Source organism: Phalaenopsis equestris, unplaced genomic scaffold (assembly GCF_001263595.1).
Source record: "Phalaenopsis equestris unplaced genomic scaffold, ASM126359v1 Scaffold000121, whole genome shotgun sequence".
In the NCBI taxonomy this organism is placed as follows: Eukaryota; Viridiplantae; Streptophyta; class Magnoliopsida; order Asparagales; family Orchidaceae; genus Phalaenopsis; species Phalaenopsis equestris.
Genome location: NW_018164563.1, coordinates 1,215,667 through 1,235,481, shown reverse-complemented (window position 1 = coordinate 1,235,481; position 19,815 = coordinate 1,215,667). Strand labels below are relative to the sequence as shown.

General features: G+C 32.4%; 1 protein-coding gene across 1 annotated transcript in view; it reads left to right on the top strand.

Moving 5' to 3' along the window:
* Window positions 1-14,470, top strand: part of LOC110021117 (U3 snoRNP-associated protein-like YAOH) — a 33,645-nt gene extending 19,175 nt beyond the window's left edge. The window contains exons 4-7 of the mRNA XM_020719460.1: window positions 8,731-8,965; window positions 12,797-12,951; window positions 13,981-14,046; window positions 14,207-14,470. Coding sequence (XP_020575119.1) covers window positions 8,731-8,965; window positions 12,797-12,951; window positions 13,981-14,046; window positions 14,207-14,296 — 546 coding nt within the window. The 3' untranslated portion in view covers window positions 14,297-14,470. The remainder of the gene's footprint in view (window positions 1-8,730; window positions 8,966-12,796; window positions 12,952-13,980; window positions 14,047-14,206) is intronic.
* The last annotated feature ends 5,345 nt before the right edge of the window (window positions 14,471-19,815 follow it).

Genomic DNA, 19,815 nt, shown 5'->3' with positions numbered 1-19,815 from the left:
CTATCAAAGAGAGCCTCAAGTGCAGTTTAAACTTTCCCAAAACCATGCTAAACCATTGCCTACAAACTGCCAAAGACAAGCCCGAAATATAGCCAAAAGATGCATTTAAAAGTCCCTAATTTAAAAGACCCCAAAACTACAGCCAAACCACTCAAAACCAGGACAAACCGCAGCCCAAAAGGTCATCAAAATCAGGCCCAAAACATGCAACCAATTCAGTCCAAAACCAAGCCAAGAACCTGCAAACAAATCTCTCCAAACTAGGCTAAACCGCATTCCAAAAACTGCTCAAAACAAGTCAAGAATGCAGCGCAAAAAGCCATCAAAATCTCTCCGAAACGAGGGCAAAACTGTAGCCCAAATACTTCTCAAAACAAGTCAAGAAAGTAGCCCAAAATCTTCACAAAGCAATGTGTAATTCCAAACGTTTTAGGCATGAAGATGCACCTACATATTAAAATATATCCCATCTCTCATTTATCCAAGATAAAATGAATGCCTACCTGCTTATCATCAACAACCCCTCTCAAAGAAAAGAAATAGCTAATACAGTTAATAAAACCGTAATGACAACCGAGACGAGAAAATTTCAGCCAAACCGCAAGGTAGAGAGCATGTACGGAGCGAAAAGGACTCCAAAACAACATCCAAATCATGCCGACAATGAAGTTTAAAACACACCCAAGTGTGCTCAACATGCCCCAACTTGAAATAATGAAAATAAAGAACAACTAAGCGGTCATGAAGTTTTAAGGTGTTCACTAGTTATGCTAGTGTGAAACCCTTCCATTCGATCCCCTTTTTTTTTAGAACAAAGCTTGCGCCCCTTTTTTTTTCGCCTTTTTTTTAAAGCAAAACAAACCAACTCAAGACTCCAAGCTAATTAATACATCACACTTTTAACATGCATAAAACCACGCATTAGAATTAGGAGGAAGGGGAATGCCACACCCATGCATATAGGCGGCCCAAAATAGTGCTCACAATCTTTCCAAACAAAAATTAGATAAGGTACAAAAAAACGCTGAGCATGTGTAGCCCAAAAGAATGCTCGAAGCCTTTCCAAACCAACTCTTAATTCATCCAGAAAAAAATAACATTTGTCCAAAATAGTGAATAAACAGCTTTAAAACGATGCTTAAATCTGCCCCAAAATCATGCATATATCTCCTCAAAATCGACAAAAGTTCAGCATAAATACACACAAACTCCAACAAATTTAAAACCGATGCTTATAGTCAATCGAATGTAGCACAAATATGTCTCCAAAACAATCAAACGTAATATTTACTTGTCTCCAACAAGTCTATATTGAGCAACAAAAAGCATAGATAGATTTCCCAAGTGTATCCATGTGAATGTCCAAGCTCAAAAATAAAAAAGGAATCCCTTTTTTTTACAACATGAACAAGGATATATTGCACTTTCTTTCACATTTACCAATCATGCACAAAAGGATGCATTCTATCTTTTCCAAACCATCCAAAAAGAATCAAGAGGAGCTCCTAAACATCTCTTTCAAAATCCACATGATGAAGAGCAAAGAAGAGCTCCATAATCTTTTCTAAACCATAAAAAATGTGAATTTAACAAGCATTTAAACACGTGATCTTCAAAATCAGCGAAACTAATAGTAAAGAGAGGCTCCAAATATTTTCTCCTAAGCATGGTAAAGATGAAACCTGAGCTTAGCCTCAAACATACATTAAAAAAAAACAGTGAGGTGAAGAGTAAGTGAGGAGCAAGAAAGGCTCTAAAAATAACATCCTAAGCATGCTAGTATGGAAGTAAGCTAGTATGAAACTTCCAGTGTACTTAAACATAAGTTTTAGCAAAACAACGAGTTGAAGAGCAAGGAGCAAGAAAAGCTCCAAAGATAACATCCTAAGTATGCTTTGAAAACCATTCAAGTATGGAGCAAATAGAGAAGGAGGACTCCCAACTACCATTCTATGTGCAAGCTACAAGTTTCACCAAACATCCATCTCCTTTTTTTTTTTATTATATCCGGAAAAACATTGAAGCTAGAACAAACACCAAGACAACAACCCATAGTAATGAATAGCTAAGGGAGGAAGGAATACCTTGCTCGATTTTTTTTTTTTCAAGAGAAGAACAAGAAAAGAACAATACCCCAAGAACACCAACCCACTCAAGAGGAAACAACGAGGGAATCTAGAAAAGAAAATGACAACACTTCCCCTTTCCTTTGAATTTTCGGCCAACCCCTAAACCCTTCCCCAAGTGGGGTTTTTTATAGTAGAAGAGGGAGGAGGAAGAATACCTGAACTCACCTGGGGGTGAACTGAGACTTGAAGGCGATGGGCGAGAAGCGACAAGAGGCACAGAGGAGCGTGGCAGGTAGAAAGCTGGAGCGCGACAGGGAGCAGGTGAAGATAGAGGCGTGGCTACAGTGAGGAGCTTTTAGGCAGAGCGGCAGAGAGGATGGGATCTTGAGTCGAAGATGCGCGGAGAAGGTCTCGACTAGGATGAATTCGGCCTTCGGGTTTGGGTAGCTTGCGGGAGAAGAAGGGGATCAGGTTTGGCTAGGGCTTCGCTTGGGAAGCAGGGGCGAGTCGCGTCTGGGTCGCGTACGGGAGTAAGAGAGGGGGCGAGAGACCGTGCATGAATTTAGGGGTTAGGGATTTGGGATTTAAGTGAATTATTATTATTTTTAATTAAAATTGAACATCCCTTGATTTGCGCGCTATTTTCTCGTGCATGAAACTACAACAAGGTAGGTGCCCTTCCTAGCTAAAATCGATGTTCTAGACGCGACGTCGCAGTCCGTTTCGTCATCCGAGGAGTTTGAGTAACCTCGCCGACAATCGGGTCAAAAGAACGTATCAAATTCGGTTTTTTGTCAAAATTTTGGTTCGCGATCAATCCTTTCAAAAATTTATTTAAGCTTTCGATAAATAACGACGCAGGCTATGCGAAATGTGGTAATCGAACGTGTCGACTGTTCGAATTACGAAGTTTGTGCACGCAAAAGTGCTTATTGTGCATAAGACAATCCTAAGGCTTAAAGATTCTATAGGGACTCCTTTTGGGTTTCCTCATGTTGGTTTCAATTTCCTTAGTGCTAGAGGCTGATACCACACATGCAAAACTTCAAAAGGGTAAAGGAGTAGGTTGAATTTCTAAAATGAGGTGGGTCCCATTTCTAAGGCTTTAAGATAATCAAAGGGAGAACCCTAAGGCTAGACCCTAAACCCTAAGAAGAGAATTAGACCTCACTAAAAATGAGGTCAACAGATCATTGTAAAAAACCTAGTCATATAAAGGAAACATGTTGTGAATTACATGAAAAACTTACAGATTGGTAGTTATATTTTGGTAGAAATGATTGGGAGAACCATGCAAATATTGTTGTCACAGTTAATAACAATGCATAATTCAGTCCATTCACTAGGGAGCAAATTGGGGTAATGCTGAAAATTTTAGGTCATGGTTATAGTTATTGACAAGTATCACAATCCTCTGTCGAACAACCGATCAATACGTTAGCACACCAATGTATCTTACTTTATGCTTATATTGTTCAAAGTCTCTAATCATATGACATGTGATATCAAGGTTTCCAAAAATTATAACCCATGTACCAATCACTCTATAGTTCGAACAACTAACGGTCCATTTTCTCTAGTAGTAGGAATTGAATCAGTCAAATTGACAGAAGATTTTCACTTCAACTCTATTTTTTATGTTCCAAAATTAGACTACAATTTACTCTCAATTAACAAAAGTACTCGCGACTTAAAATGTGTGATTAAATTTTATTTAAATTTTGTGATTTTCAGGTAATGGATTTGGAGAAGGTGATTAATATTGTTGAGATGCATGGTGGTTTATATCCACTCAAAGAAAATAATCTCATCGGTAGAGAAGTTCAGCCATTACGGTGTATTTCTGAGTCTAGTTCAAATTATGTTAATCTAATTTCTAAATCTAAGTCCGCTTTTGTTGAAAGTCAAGTTATTTTGAGGCATTGCCATCTTGGTCATCAAATTTTGCTTACATTGAAAAATATTTTCACATCTATTTATCAATAAAAGGTTTAATTTCCGAGGCATTGCCATCTTGGTCATCAAATTTTGCTTATATTGAAAAATATTTTCACATCTATTTATCAATTTGAAACATTTAAACTTACAAAATATATTAGACATATTTCACATTTTTTTGTTGTTATTCAGAGTGATATCCGGGGGGATTCCAAGTAAAAGATTAAATGGGGCACGATGATTTCTATCATTCATAGATAATTATACTAGAGTGACTTAGACATTTCTTATAAAAAAAAATCTGGAACTGCCAATATATTTCATATCTTTCATTCCATGATCCTTTGTCCCAAAGTAAAATTCAAGTTCATTAAATTAATTCTGTTAAGGAATATTATAACTGCATTTTTGGTCCTTATCTTATCAAGCATGGTATCATCCATATAAAAGTTATTGTGTGGATACTCAATAAAATTGGGTTGCTGAGAGGAAGAACTACATTTACTTGAAATGGCTCATGGCATTATGATCTTTAATTATGTGCTTAAATATTTTTGAAAGGAAGTTATACTCAGAGCCACTTATCTGATTAATAGAATGCCTATTCATGTCATAAAATTTTAAAAGCCCTTGTAATAATCTCTCAGAATTTTATCCACATATCCGCTATTTTTTCGCTGGCTTGCCATTGAAAGTCATTAGTTGTTTTGTCTTTGTGCACATCCACCAATAACATCACCAAAAACTTGATCTCAAATATTTCATATGTATCTTTATTGGTTACTCTAGCCAAAAAGGATACAATGCTATAACTCAATGGGTGCCACCTACTATGAGAATCAATCTTATTTTCCAAAATCTAAAATTCAGGGGGAGACTTCGAGGGAATATCAAATTTGGGACTTTTCTAAGACACTCAAACTGAATCAAATTCAGTCAAACAAATGAATCAAATCCTACCACTCAACCAACTCCACTTGAAGAACCAAACACTGTCTTTGAAACAACCCCAATTATCTCTACTCCACCTCAACTTGATATTACTGAGCAAGAATTTTGTGTCTATACCAGTTGAAAAAGGACCTCTGAGTATATAGAGGATACCATACAAATCTAGAGCTGCTAAGAATCCAAACCAAGTCCTCTTGTATCTGATAATTATAATGGTACAAATTCCTTATCTCTTGTTTGAAGGTGCATTGATCCTCCAATCGAAAGATATGCAACATATGGAAAGTTTTTAGCATTTTACAGGATTTTTGTGACAAATCTTAATAATGTGCAGGTTCTTAATTTTATTCAAGTGGCTCTAAAGGTTTCGATATGTAAATAAGCAATTGAGGAAGATCTAGAAAATAATAACACATGGACACTTGCAAAGTTGCCTCATGAAAAAAATCCTATAGGTTGTAAATGGATATTCACAGTTAAACATAAAGGAGATGAAAGTGTAAAAAGATTCAAAGCTAGATTGGTAGTCAAGGGTTTCATAGAGTCATATGAGATTGAATAACATGAAACTTTTGCACCTGTTGTCAAGCTCAATACTGTTTAGGTTCTACTCTATCTTACAGTAAATCAAGATTGGCCTTTATACCAACTAGATATCAAGAATGTTTTCTTGAATGATAATCTTGATGAAGAAGTCTACTTGACTATACCTCCAGGGTTGGAAAATAGGTCGAACAAGTTAGTTTGCAAGCTATAGAAGTCCTTCTATGGCTTGAAACAATCTCCTTGTACTTGGTTTGACAGGTTTGCTAAGACTATGTTTACAAATGGATATCATCAGTGTCAAACTGATCATACACTGTTTGCTAAATCCAATCATAGAGGCAAAATTGTTATTCTCATAGTATATGTAGATATTATTTTGACTGGTGATGATTCAGAGGAAATTATTAGTCTAAAAATGATACTTGCAACAAAATTTGAGATCAATGATGTCTTGACTCTCAGATACTTGGAATGGAGGTGTTTTGAATTGTCGTGTGCCAAAGAAATTACATTTTAAATTTGTTAAATAAATATGTTATAACCTGAACATAAGTGAAACAAGTAGTCTTGTTGATAAAATAAGTTATCAAAGATTTGTGGGAAAGCTGATCCTACACAAGGCTTGATATTGCATACTTGGTTATTGTAGTAAGCCAACACATCAATAATCTAAGTGAGGATCATTTGGAAGCAGTGAACAAAATTTTGAAATACTTGAATATGCATCTTGGGCATGATTTGCTCTTCAAAAGATCTAAAAATCGTGATACTGAGATATACACAGATGTTAGTTGGGCAGGAATGGTAACTGATAGAAAATTAACCACTGAGTATTGTTCATACGTATGGAGCAATCTCGTCACACGGAGAAGCAAAAAATAAACTGTTGTCTCTCGTAGTAGTGCAAAAGTTGAATATCGTGCTTTTGCACTAGGAATATATAAAGGAATGTGGCCTCAAAGACTGTTAAAGGAACCTACGGTTGAGACAAAGGAGAAAATTAAGATGTTCAGTGATGGTGAAGTAGATTATAGCCAAAAGTTCAATACACCATGATAAAACAAAACACATTGAGATTGATCAAAACTTTATCTCAGAAAAATATTAAGGGGAATTCTTCAGCTAAGTTATGTTCCAACAAGACCCCAGATCGTTGATTTTCTTACTAAAACACTATCAAAGGTCAGCCATGATACATTGAATTTCAAGCTTGGTCTTGTGTAAAATATACAATCCAACTTGAGTGAGACTTTTGGAAGTAGCCATCTATGTACTCTAGTAAAGATCTTATTTTCTTCACTCGAGATATCTTTTAAGATTTATTTGGTTTATTTATTAATATTTCCTCTTTTTTTTTATTTCCTAATTGTATGTGATTTCTAATTTAAAGAGTTTCAGTTTCGTAATTTGTGGGCAGGTATGCCAGCCACTCTATTACCACTCTATTACTTATAGTTGTATCTAATTTATTATGAAGCAAGAAATAGAAATCTTTTTCAGAATTTCCACGAATATTTATCATTGAACCAATTTATCTATCTGTACGAAGGACGAAAAATCTATTATATATCAAATTATGGATATTTCATTAGTCGATAATAAGAAGTACCGTACAAATAAAAATACACAAAAAAAAGAATTGAGAAAGGGGGGGTTTGAAAAATCCATTGCACGACGCAACAATGTATTTTTGAGTGGAGACAAAAATCATTATGATTTACTTGTTCCTGAAAATATTCTATCCCTCATATGTCGTAGAGAATTTCGAATTCGATTATGTTTAAATTCTAGGAATTTTCATGCTGTGGATAGAAATCCAAGTTTTTTCAATGAAAATAAAATAAGAAACAGTGGGTAATTTTTGAATAAGAACAAACATATTAATACAGATAGAAAAAATTTCATTAAATTCAAATTGTTTCTTTGGCCCAATTATAGATTAGAAGATTTAGTTTGTATGAATCGCTATTGGTTTGGTACTAATAACAACAGTCGTTTCAGTATGTCAACAACCACTCTATTACTCATAGCTGTATGTAATTCGTTATGAAGCAAGAAATATAAATATTTCTCAGAATTTCAACAGTAATTGACACAATCTCATCTTCTAAAAGGCATGAAGAAATAAGTTGTGTAGATATGTATGCCAAAGTGTTGGATGCTAATTCAAAAGGAGTAGATCCCAAAAGAGAATAACCCAATGGCTTAAAATTTATGTTTAAGATTGAACATTATATAAATGCCCTGATTTTTTAAAAAAATTTTAATTTTAGGCATTAGATTTAATACAGGATAAGATTTTAAGTGGCTTACCTTTCTGCATTTAATTTTTTACAGGTTCCTGAAAGTTCTGTGATAAAGGAGAAATATTCATCTCTTTTATGCTGCACAATTCAGGCATTTTCCGTTTGTTCACCATTTCATTTCATATGTAATAACATTATCAATTTCTCTTTATTTTTTCTAATATCATCTGCCAATTTTCATTTTAATTTGTAATCATGATAAATAATTAAAATTTGAAGAGTTTACTAACCAAATAAACTAACCTTCACATTTAAAACAGCAAGAAATTGTACTTTTGATAAAAGCAAAATTAAGCTATAGATTACACATCGAAAAACAGAAATTATTTGCACTTCTGTAGATTTACACGGAACTTCTGTTATTTTTCAATCATTTAACTGCCACAGTTGTTATTATCTATGGCTAATTTGACCTGAGTTTAAATCAAGAATTTTTTGATCTACTATTGGAGAAGGTATATAGTATTTCCCCCATAATCATTTCATGCTGACAGTTTTCCTAATGCAATTAAAAAAATGATTGAATGTTTCATAGTTTTTATAGTTTAACTGTGCCAATGGGTTACACCTCTCAAGCTGATCGCAAGTCCTGTCAAAGGATCTCTTTTCTCATTGGTATTTGAAGACTTAATAACAGTGCAAAAACTGAGCTAATTAAGCACTTCTAATGCAGAAAACTGATTAAATATGTGATCTAAGATACAGCTATGCAAAATATTTCAAGATATGTGCTGTACATGCCATTTTCATTGAGAAAAGTATACAGAAGAGAGGACATTTTCAATGCTAATTAATTTTGCTTCCAATTATTTTTATTCGTCAGATTTTAGCTTTGTCACGCTCATATTCACTGATGATAAATTTCATGGTGAAGAAATTAGTTGCCTTTTAAAGATTTGTACTTCACTTTTTTTCTATAGGTTCCGGAGGAATCACAGTTAGTTTTCCGAGCACCTGCATCATCGCTTGAGTGTTGTTGCTTCATCAATGATGGTGAATTCTTGTCTGGATCTGATGATGGGAGTATAGAGCTTTGGAGCATATTGCGGAAGAAGCCTACTCATATTATAAAAAATGCACATGCTCTGTCAGCATTTCATAATGAGCACTCGCCTATTGATAAAAATGAAGGCTTGCCTAATGGAAATCATGCAGGTAAGATACCTTCCTACAATGCTTATGATGCATGTTGCCTAAAGAAGAATCTGAGCATCTTGGCCATTTTTCACGAAAGTCTTACTTATTTATACCATGTTTTGTTCCATATCTTCGAAATTGAAAAAGAGAAGAAAAAGGGGGGAAAAAAAATGCTCATGCTTTTTTCTGTATTTGTCATTTTAGCTTAGGGCTTGTTTGGCATTAATTTTGTTCTTTGTTTTTGTTTTTTTTCTTTTGCTTATGAGAATATGATTAGTTGATATAATTTTTATATATTTTTATTTTTTGTTTTTAAAAATAAGTCAACCTTTTTTGAAAAACACTTAAAGCACTTAAAAGATATTTTCAGTTTTTTCATAAGTAACTACCTCAATCAAATATGTTTTAATTTAAATCAACATAAGTAACGACAACAAACCTTTATCATACTAAGTGGGGCTGGCTACATGAATATTTTTTCTCTTCGTTGCGTCGTATTGAGTGTCATATTTTCATTTAATTCTAATAAATTGAGATCATTTTTTATTTATAATAAATTGAGATCATTTTTATATGCTCAAGTCTTTTTAGGTGTACCTCTGCCTTTTTTAACATAAGTTGAATCTAAAACATTTGCTCCTGTTGAGATCATCAGCTGATTGATTTTTAATGTGACCAAACCATCTAAAGACGACTCTCTAATTCTCTAATTTTGTCTGCTCTAATTTTGTCTGCCAGTGGAGCTACACCAACCCTATCACAAATATATTCATTTTGCATTTTGTCTCCAAGTGTAAAGCCACTCATCGACCTAAGCATTCTCATCTCGACAACACTCTACTTAGTTTTATGCTTCGTAGGTCTCACCACCATCTTATAAAATTTTTCCTTCAGTCTAAGTAGTACTTTTCTATCACACAATAGACCCAAAGCATTCCTCCACTTCAACCAACCAACTTGAATTCTACTAATAACATCCCCATCTATATCACCATCACTTTGAACAATAGACTCGATATATCTAAATCGTTCACAGCTTTTAATAATTTGATCACTCAGTGACAACTTTGTCACTAGAGCTACTACTACTAAAATAATATTCCATCTATTTAGTTTTAGTTCTACTCAAACGAAGGCCTTTAGACTCCAATGTAGACATCCATAATTGAAGTTTTTCCTGAACTTTTTCTCTAGTCTTATCCACGCGAAGGAGATTATCAGCGAAAAACATACACCAAGGTACATCCTACTGTAAATGTCTAGTATGAGCACAACTAAAGCAAAAAGATACGGGCTTAAAGCCGATCCCTGATGTAATCCAACTGAAATAGGAAAATACTTGGTCAATCCAACTTTTGTTCGAACACAAGTAACGACTCTAGCATACATATTTTTAATGACTCGAATATAAGTCATATCAACTCCTCTAGAACTCTCCAAAGGATATCTCTTGGAACCTTATCATAAGCTTTTTCTACATGAATAAAAATCATATGTAGATCCTCCTTATTCTCTTTGAATTTCTCCATCAAATCTCTCAATAATTGTATAACTTTCATAGTAGACTGGCTCGACATAAATCCAAATTGATTATGAGAAATCTTTGTAATCAATCTTAACATATGTTCAATTATTCTCTTCCATAATTTTAAAGTATGACACATCAACTTAATTCCTCTAAAATTTGTACACTCTGGTGCACCCCCTTTATTCTTAAAAATGAAAGCCAAAATACTCTTCCTCATACTCTTCCTCCACTCCTCAGACATTTTTTTTAGCTTTTAAAATAATATAAAGAGTTTAGTGAGCCAATAAACTGTCAAATCTCCTATATATTTCCACACTTCAATTGGGATATATCATCAGGTCCTACAGGCTTTCCACCCTTACTTTTTTTTAAAACATCCTCAACTTTATTTACTAATGTGACGGTAAAAAATGTAACATTTTATTATTATTAACGATATTAAGATCACTATGGTAGATCGTATTTTCAAAAATTTAATTAAAAATTTAACAATATAACTCACTCATCTATGTTGAATTTCTTTTTCTAAGAAAAATATTTTTTGATAAAAATATTTTTTGATTTTCATTTTTAATACACATTACTTGAGTTAAATGTTTTCACCCATTATGCTGAATATCATAATAAAATTACTTTTTGATTTTCATCTTTAATACACTTGAGTTAAATCCTTACTTTTCTTTTTTCTTTGTTTGGTTAGTTTATACATATATTTTTCACTTTCTTTAGTTTCTAATATGTTATAAAGATCGCTAATGTCACAGATTGTTTTCTTAGACTCCCGACGGGTCATTTTATATTTTTCTCAGTTCTCTAAGCTTTTACATTTAAATTAATTTTTATGGCATAAGTTTTTATATTTTATCTTTTCTTGTACATTATTATTTCACCATCAACTATTTTTATTTATGAAAATTTTTTCTTCTAATTTTTCAAATTTTCCAAATATATCTTTTGTCATTTGTTTAATAGTGTTTGTTACTTTATTCTATATAGAATTTGCTTATTCATGAACATCCCAAGTCTTGAAATCTTGAAGTTTTTTTCATAAAAATTAATTTTATTTGTGTTTTTTAGGTGCCCCTATTTAATTCTACGACAATGATTCTTAGTATTTTTTATTTTACAACTCGTAATCTTAAAATATAGAACTGATAATCGATGTTAAGTACTTAAATTCTTACTTGGAATGACCTTACATTCTTTTCATTCTCAACTATCTCTCATCGTAAGAAAATAATCAATCTGTGTTTTATTAGATCTATTTTTATAAGTAATAATTTTTTATCTTTTCTTTTTAATAAAGTATTAGCAATAATAAAATCAAACGCTAAAGCAAAATCTAATATGACTCTCCCTTCTTCATAAATCACTCAAGAACCGTAGCCACCATGATATTTAAAAAATCTTTCATCACTCTACCGACTTGTTCATTTAAATCTCCTCTAATAAAATTTTTTTCTTCAAGAGGTATCATTTGTATAGTCTTCTAAGTCATTCCAAAATTTTTCTTTAGAGCATATATCTAAACCTGCTTGAGGAGCATAAACACTTATAATATTAAAAATCTTAGTTTCAATAATATAATATTAAAAATCTTAGTTTTAAAAATCTTAGTTTCAATAATAATCTTTAGGGCTATAATTCTATCTCCAATTTTATTAATTTTTACACTATTATCTTTTAAACTATTATCTATAATTACACCTGCACCAATTCTAGTGTGACTCTTACTTGAATATAGAAGTTTAAAACTTAAGTTATCAATCTCCTAAGCTTTTTCTCCTACTCATTTAGTTTCTTGAATACATAAGATATCTATCTTACTATGAATCATAATATCAACTGATTCGATTAATTTACCCGTGAGAATACCTATATTCTAAGATGCTATCTTAATATTAGTTTCATAGATTAATTTCTTTACCTCATTCATCTGAAATGTGAGAACCCTTGTTTATTTGACACTATACCCGACGCCAGTGTAGCTGCCCTTACACACTTTTCACCGTAATGAAACTATACATCGAGTCACTTCCAGGGGACGCTATAGCATTTACACAACAATCAAAATGATTCATGTCATGATTTTTCGCCAAATTTTACGTGGAATGTTAACTACTTTACACAACCCTTCACTTTTCACATCCGGGACCCAACAATACACTGTTAAATCATAACATAAATAAATAATAATAACAATAAAAAGCAAAAAACAAAAATTATCCCAGTCATGCCTATAGTATTTCCTCCCGCATTTTCTGTAACATTGACTGATTTTTTTAATCTTTTTATTTGTATGTTAAATGGGTTTTGTGAAGGCGGCAGCTCTACCTTAGCTCAATCTTGGGTCAGCTCAGTTGCTGTGTGCAGAGGAACTGATCTTGCTGCATCTGGAGCTGCTAATGGTGTTGTTCGTCTATGGACCATTGCAAGTGATGATAAAAGCATCCAGCCTTTATTTGCCTATCCCTTGGTATCATTCACACATTGTTTTACTTCCTCTTTTTAAAGCATTTTTTTTTTTTTGGAAATTCAGATACGCAGCACCCAATTCTTATCCATTTACGTATGACACACCAAAACTTTCATTTTACAAACAGCACCCAATTCACACATTTCAATGGTGTGGAACAATGAAATTCACATTTTCATGCATGGGTAATGTGCTGTGTTTGTAAAAATCAAAGTTTTGGTGTGAGATACGTAAATGTAGAAGAATTGGGTGCCACAATTGGGTGCCACACATGTAAATTTCTGTTTTTTTTAATGAACTTTTGAATGTTAATTGAATTGTAGTTATTCTTTCCTCAGTCTGCACTTAAAACTTTGGTGTTTGGGTTCATGGACTGTAACCTTAATGGTTTGTTTTGCTTAAAGGAAATGGTAGGAATGCAAATTAATTATGTCTTAGTTGTTTGATTTCAAAGTACATTATAGATAATTAGGATTACCTAGGAAATATGAGCAAATGCATTTCTAGATACAACCTCCTTTTCAACTTTATTGAACAATAGGAAGATAATTTTATGGGATCAATCAATGATATTTCCCTTCACCGAAAAAAAAAACAAAACATTTAATTTCTTATCAACCTGACAAGAAAGAAAAAAATATTTTTCAAAGAACAAAAAAAAAACAAATAAAAAATGGGTACCCAAGGATTGGCAAAGGTCCTTAGAAAATGAAAAAAATCTTCTTCCTCTGCCAAATTCAGTTTCTTATTAAGAAGCAATAGTGTGAACCGATGGTAAAATAATGACTATTAATTTAAAAAAAATTGCACACACATTTGTTCTGCCTAGATCACCAATTAATGAGACTTTCATCAACTAATTTCTTATAAGCAATCGTCTGAACAATCCTGATGTCAGCTCTTGTTTTGCCTTGCACTAATTAGCAGATCCTGTCAAACCAGTAAGATAATGCAGCAAAAACTCACCTTGATGTTTTCCTTTTTTGCATTTTTTCTGATTGGATGCTAACTAACATCTTATTAATGCAGGTTGGATTTGCCAATTCACTTGCGTTCTCAAAATCTGGCCGCTTTCTTCTAGCTGGGGTTGGACAGGTAAGCCCCTGTCCATTTTATCCTTTTCCTGCAATTAATTTTATCCTTAAAACTTTTTTTTTGAGCTAATTAAATATGTTTTTAAAAACAATAAATAAATAAAATAAAATTGATCCCAAACAAGTCCTAACTTTTTGTTTATATGGTGTGCTTGCATCAGGAGCCCCGCTTGGGACGATGGGGCCGAGTTCATAACGCTCGAAACGGGGTTTCGGTTCATCCCATCCAGCTCTCTGAGGAGCATTCTTGACTATTCTAGAGCAAGACAAAGAAGCTCAATTTTTGGTAGTGTAAGTGTTATTTATACACTTTCATATAATCTCTAGGAGATGTATATGATTTTCTTCTCTTATTTAATACATAATAACATTCATTAACCTCTGCAACAAATTATACCCTTTAATGGCAGAGTTGTATCATCCTAGGTATAGCTTGTCATAACTTAATTCTTTTTCCAAAAAGTATTTTTTAATTCAATAATTAGCTTTCCCTTAGTCAAGTTTGAATGTGAATCAGCTCTTTGGTTTGGCTTTTATGGAATTTCGTGTAGTGAGAGCTTAGAAGATGTCTAGATAAGCTAAACCTGGAATATCTTGAAATGTGTTGGTGTGGAATCTTTCAACCACCAAAGTTTAGCTTTAGATTTAAATACAGAGGCAACAGGAATGATGTTGTCTTCCTTAGTGGTTTTCCCAAGAACTTACACTGTGTTGGTGGGTTGATGGGGGTGGAACATTTCATATCTAAAGTTTATTTGAATATATCATTCTTTTATGCTGAACCAATAAAGTTTGAATTATCAAAATTCATTCACTCCAATGGAATTATCTTACTTTCTATTTGAGATTAAGATTCCGTTTGAGACAACTTGTGCGTTTCAGGATAAGCTGCTTATCCTGAAACGCGAAACTAGCTTATTCTGAAAGGCGGCCCACGGGCCACCCGCAGGGGTCGACCCGCGGTCTGCGTTTAGTATAAAAACTCAAACGCAGTTTCGGATAAGCTTGCAAAACACGCGAACCAAATGATAAGCTGCCCCAGCTGTTTAAAGAAGTAGTTATAATTGTTTAAAGTAATCATGAAGTTGTTGCAGAAGAAATTATTATTCAAACGGTTATTACAAACTTTTTTTTAAGTACGACCATAATTAATTTGTAGCCATCACATTTGCTTAGGTTAGGCTGCAAAATGTAGTTTTTCATCATAATTTTTAGAAAAAGCAGCTAAAATGTAGTTTTACTGAACGCCAAAAGTGGCGCGATATTGCAATCATCGCATCGATGCCTCAAGCACGGAGTAAATCAATAAAATTAAAAAAAAAAAAAAACATATAGAAACTATTTTGGTATGATTTAATTAATATTATAATGATGCATTATTTGTATTTTAAACAATTTAATTTATAATATTTTAATTCAAGACATTTCGAAAATTTTAAATATGACAATTTAATTTATAATATTTTAATTCAAGACATTTTGAAAATTTTAAATCAAAATTTATGAAATTATATTTTAACTATTTTCTTATTTTACATTTAAATATTTTATTTCTAATCACCTGATTATAATTAATCAAAGCAAAAAAAAACATAATTAATGGTACAATTAGACTATTAAAAATAGGACCTAAACTTAATTTGGATCTCAATATTTCTGTGCAAAAAGGATTTAGAATCATGATCTAACAAATAACAAGATCAAATCACAATTAACTCCAATTTTAAAACCTTGCTATGTATTAAACTTTGTTACACACAATCAATATCTTAACCATCCTAATTTATTAGCTTTTAAGGGGAAAATATTCCACATGCTAGTTGTTACCACCTAAAGGGAATATCTTATTAATAAAAAGCAACCTTAATTTTGAATTAGTTTTTCAACTACATACAAATGTTTAATTTTAATTTTACATTATATTGATAAAATTATATTTATGTAACATTAATAATCTTAAATTCATGAGCTAAAAATAAGTATATTCATCAATGTACCAACATGGCCCACTTTAGTTCACAATTCCTAAGTAGTGGTTAGAGTTGATGGTATGTGGGAGGGATTATGATTAAACTGATTTGATTATAAATATTTACACAATGATTAAAAGTATTCATGTCATGATATTTTGACAAATTTTATGTTGGTTGTCAACTGTGTAACACAACCCTTCACTTTTCACATCAGGGACTTGGGGACCCGATAATGACAGTGTTGATTTGATTATAAATTTATTGAGGTTAATTTGGCCCCATTTGATTCACATTTTGTAATAAGTGGTTTAAGCTATGAAAGCTTGACAAGGATTTTTAGGCTATCATGATTGGGCATGAATCAAGTGAATACTACTATTAATATATCATAGATTGCGGGGTCTCTTGAAGACTTTCAATTGAGGTGATGTAACAATCAACATAGAGAAGTATCACATGAGGGAGGAGACTTACTATGACATTTAGAAATATTATTTTTAGCACTTAGTAGTATAGATAAAAAAAAACATATTTTCTTATAAAAATATTAATGGTTGGCCAAGAGCAATTTTGATTTTATTTTGATCCGCATTCCTTAATAGGCGAGTAAATTATTATCATCATTTACAACATATTTTCTTAATTAAACCTACAACATAAAATTCCTCAAGCTTAATTTTAAAACCATGCTTCGTCATATCCCATACAGATTAGCTCAAAGTTATATGAAATCCTAAAAGATAAAAAACACTAAATACCTCTCCTTAAATAGAAAAAATATTATCCCCAAACGTCCAATCACAATAGGCCACGTGGATTCAAATACCATATAAGGTGATATGACATCTCGTGATTGAACGTGCGGACATCCGATCCTTATATTTCGTCCCTTAAATGTGAGGAATCAACTTAAGCTTTCACTTAGTAAGCTAGCTCAAACTCACTTATTAATGCCTTATGTCAACATCTTTGAGTAATACCCAACCCCTCAAGACTAGTTGTGTGATTATTTAGCTCATCAAAACTCAAAATATGTTAATGAGAGCGAAAAGTTTGATATTTCAAAAATAAGTTATAGTATAGTTTAGAATAGGGTAACATGCCATTAGATGATAAGAGTACTAAAATTATATATATGTATATATTCATGCATGTTATGATTTGCTAGGCATGCATTACTAAAGATGTTTCTGAAAATTTTTACATAGTTTTTTAAGAAGAGGACTTCCCTTGAAGACAAGAAGAGTAAAATAACACAGGGAAAGAAAAAAAGGTACTAAATGTGAGAGATGCTGCTTAAAAGTAGAGACCATAATGCAGATGAAACAATTGCCAATGTGGGATGTCAGAGGTAGATGAACTCTAATTTAAAAAAAAAAAAATCAGATTTTTTTAGAGATTGTGCAAACCATAATGTTGTTTGAGTTTATTCCAATTCACTAAGGTTTTACTTGAGAAAGTGGTGATACTCCGTTTCATTATAGTGAACGACGACGTGTAAAAAAACTTTCGTTTGATGAAACAGCATCTCCGGAACTAACTTCTCCTAAAGTTATTTCGTAAAAACGAGCGTAACAGCTTTTAACTAAATAGTCATGTTTGCTCGCAAAAATTGGAGCGTTTCACGAATGATTAAAACTTGTTATATATTTATGACAAATCAAACCTCACAAAATACTTCCAACACATTAATTTTATTTTAAATTACATCTAAAATACATCTAAAAATTTAAATATTTGTAAATAAAAGAACCCCAAATACATGCTAGTGTCCACTAAAAACAAAGGAAAAGGTCTTCTACTTTTGTTCCCAATCACTTTCCTTCTAAGCAAGCATTTTCAACTGTCCTTGGTACATATAAATGACTTTAATTGATTTTATCAATGTAGACTTTAAATCAATTAATATTAATTTCTAAGTCCATTTTATAATTTAATGAATATAAGCATTTCCACCTTGACCTTAACTTAAATATGATTTATCAAATCCACTAAAAATTCAGACTTTTCAGATCGAGAAGAAGATCGCTGACAGAGTCTGATAAGCAGATATGAACAGCGGAAGTTTGATTTAACGGAGTGTTAGATTTAATTTATATATATATTTTTTATATTTGGTTAGATTTATGTTAAATTCATATACCTTAGAGCAAAATCAACTGAGCTCTCTAATCATGCCTTCTCAAATCTTCAAATAGAAGCATGCTTATAATCCATATATTTAGTTAAAAAAGTGCTCCATGGCAGACTCATCAGAAATATATCAAGACTCTGGCTTTCTATGTCATGTTCCCATCTTTGGGGGCCATGATCTTTTGCCATTATTGTCTACACATGAAATTCCCACTGCAAAAAAGATAAAGCCTTTTCTTCTTATATATATATATATATATATATATATATGGAAAATATGAATGCAAAAGAAGAGAAAGCTGGTCAGTGAACAGAAGGGAGTGCTATTGTGGGGACAAGCTTTTGTGTAATTCAACTCATCACCTACTACTACTAATACCTCCTTTGGCTTCTCTTGTTACTCAAGGCATGCATGATAAAAAATACATTGTACCACACCACCTTTTTCATATTTTCAAACTATTTTGTAAGTTTTCTACAATGAACCTTAAAAGTAAATATTTAATTTTTCCAATTTGTGCCCAAGGAAGTGCATGTTCAATGCAAATTAATAATTGAATGCTTTACGAGCCCCGGTCACCCCTCCTGCACCTAATAATTCGAGTACCACATCTTACACTCAGGGGGAATCGAACCCCCGACCAGAGAGAACTTACAACTGACAAACAGATGCCCGTCCAACTGATCTAAGTACACGCCGCTGAATGCTTTAATTATATATTTTTCTCTTACAATTAGTTATGTTTGCATGTCATTATTTGTCTCTTACATATTAGTTTGCTCTTGGATCAAAAGTATAAGGATATTCCAACAATATTTTACATGAATAATCCTTGAAAGTATATGAAAAATATTAGTATTATGATTTTGTCTTTGGACAAAGCATAACTTCTAGTATTATTTTATAATATAAAACATTTATGACCTTATAATTTATTATATACATTTCTTGTATTTTAATTAAAATGTGAAAAAAAACTACTCATTTTAAATGCCCTTCGTACATTCTTCATCATTAGCACTGTATAAAACATCTAATTATAAAATTAAGCTAATGATCCCAAATCCCCACAGATTATAATTAACTAAAAACACCTAATCTTTCCTCAACCAAATCCATGCAATCCCATGCACGACGTCGGAACCAGATTAATCCTCTGATTAATTATTTTGCTTAGCAATCACGTAATAATTAAAAACTTAAGCATGCAGAAAGCCAGATTAATAACATCATATTTCATTAAAAGATCATTAAGGTTTGGGTATAGTATATGCATGCATGCATGCATGATTAATTCAATTTTGTGTACCATTATTTTCATTTCCATCTCCTCTATTTCTCCGAATCTATTTCTTCGAATCATTTAGAGTCACTTCAACTGTCAACTGTTTGGGGCAATTTATGCGTTTCAGGATAAACAACTTATCTTTAAACGTAGAATGCAGGTCGACCGCGGGGGTCGATCCGCGGTCTACGTTTAGTATAAAAAACCCAAACAGAGCGGATAGCGTTTTAAAACATGCACACTAAACGGTTAGACAACGTTTTCAAAAATACGACCGCACTTAAGCTGTCCCAAACGGGTTGGCAAAATGAATAAATAGATAAATAAATAAAAAATTAATTTATAATCTGTTTGCTTTGTGAGATCAATATATATATA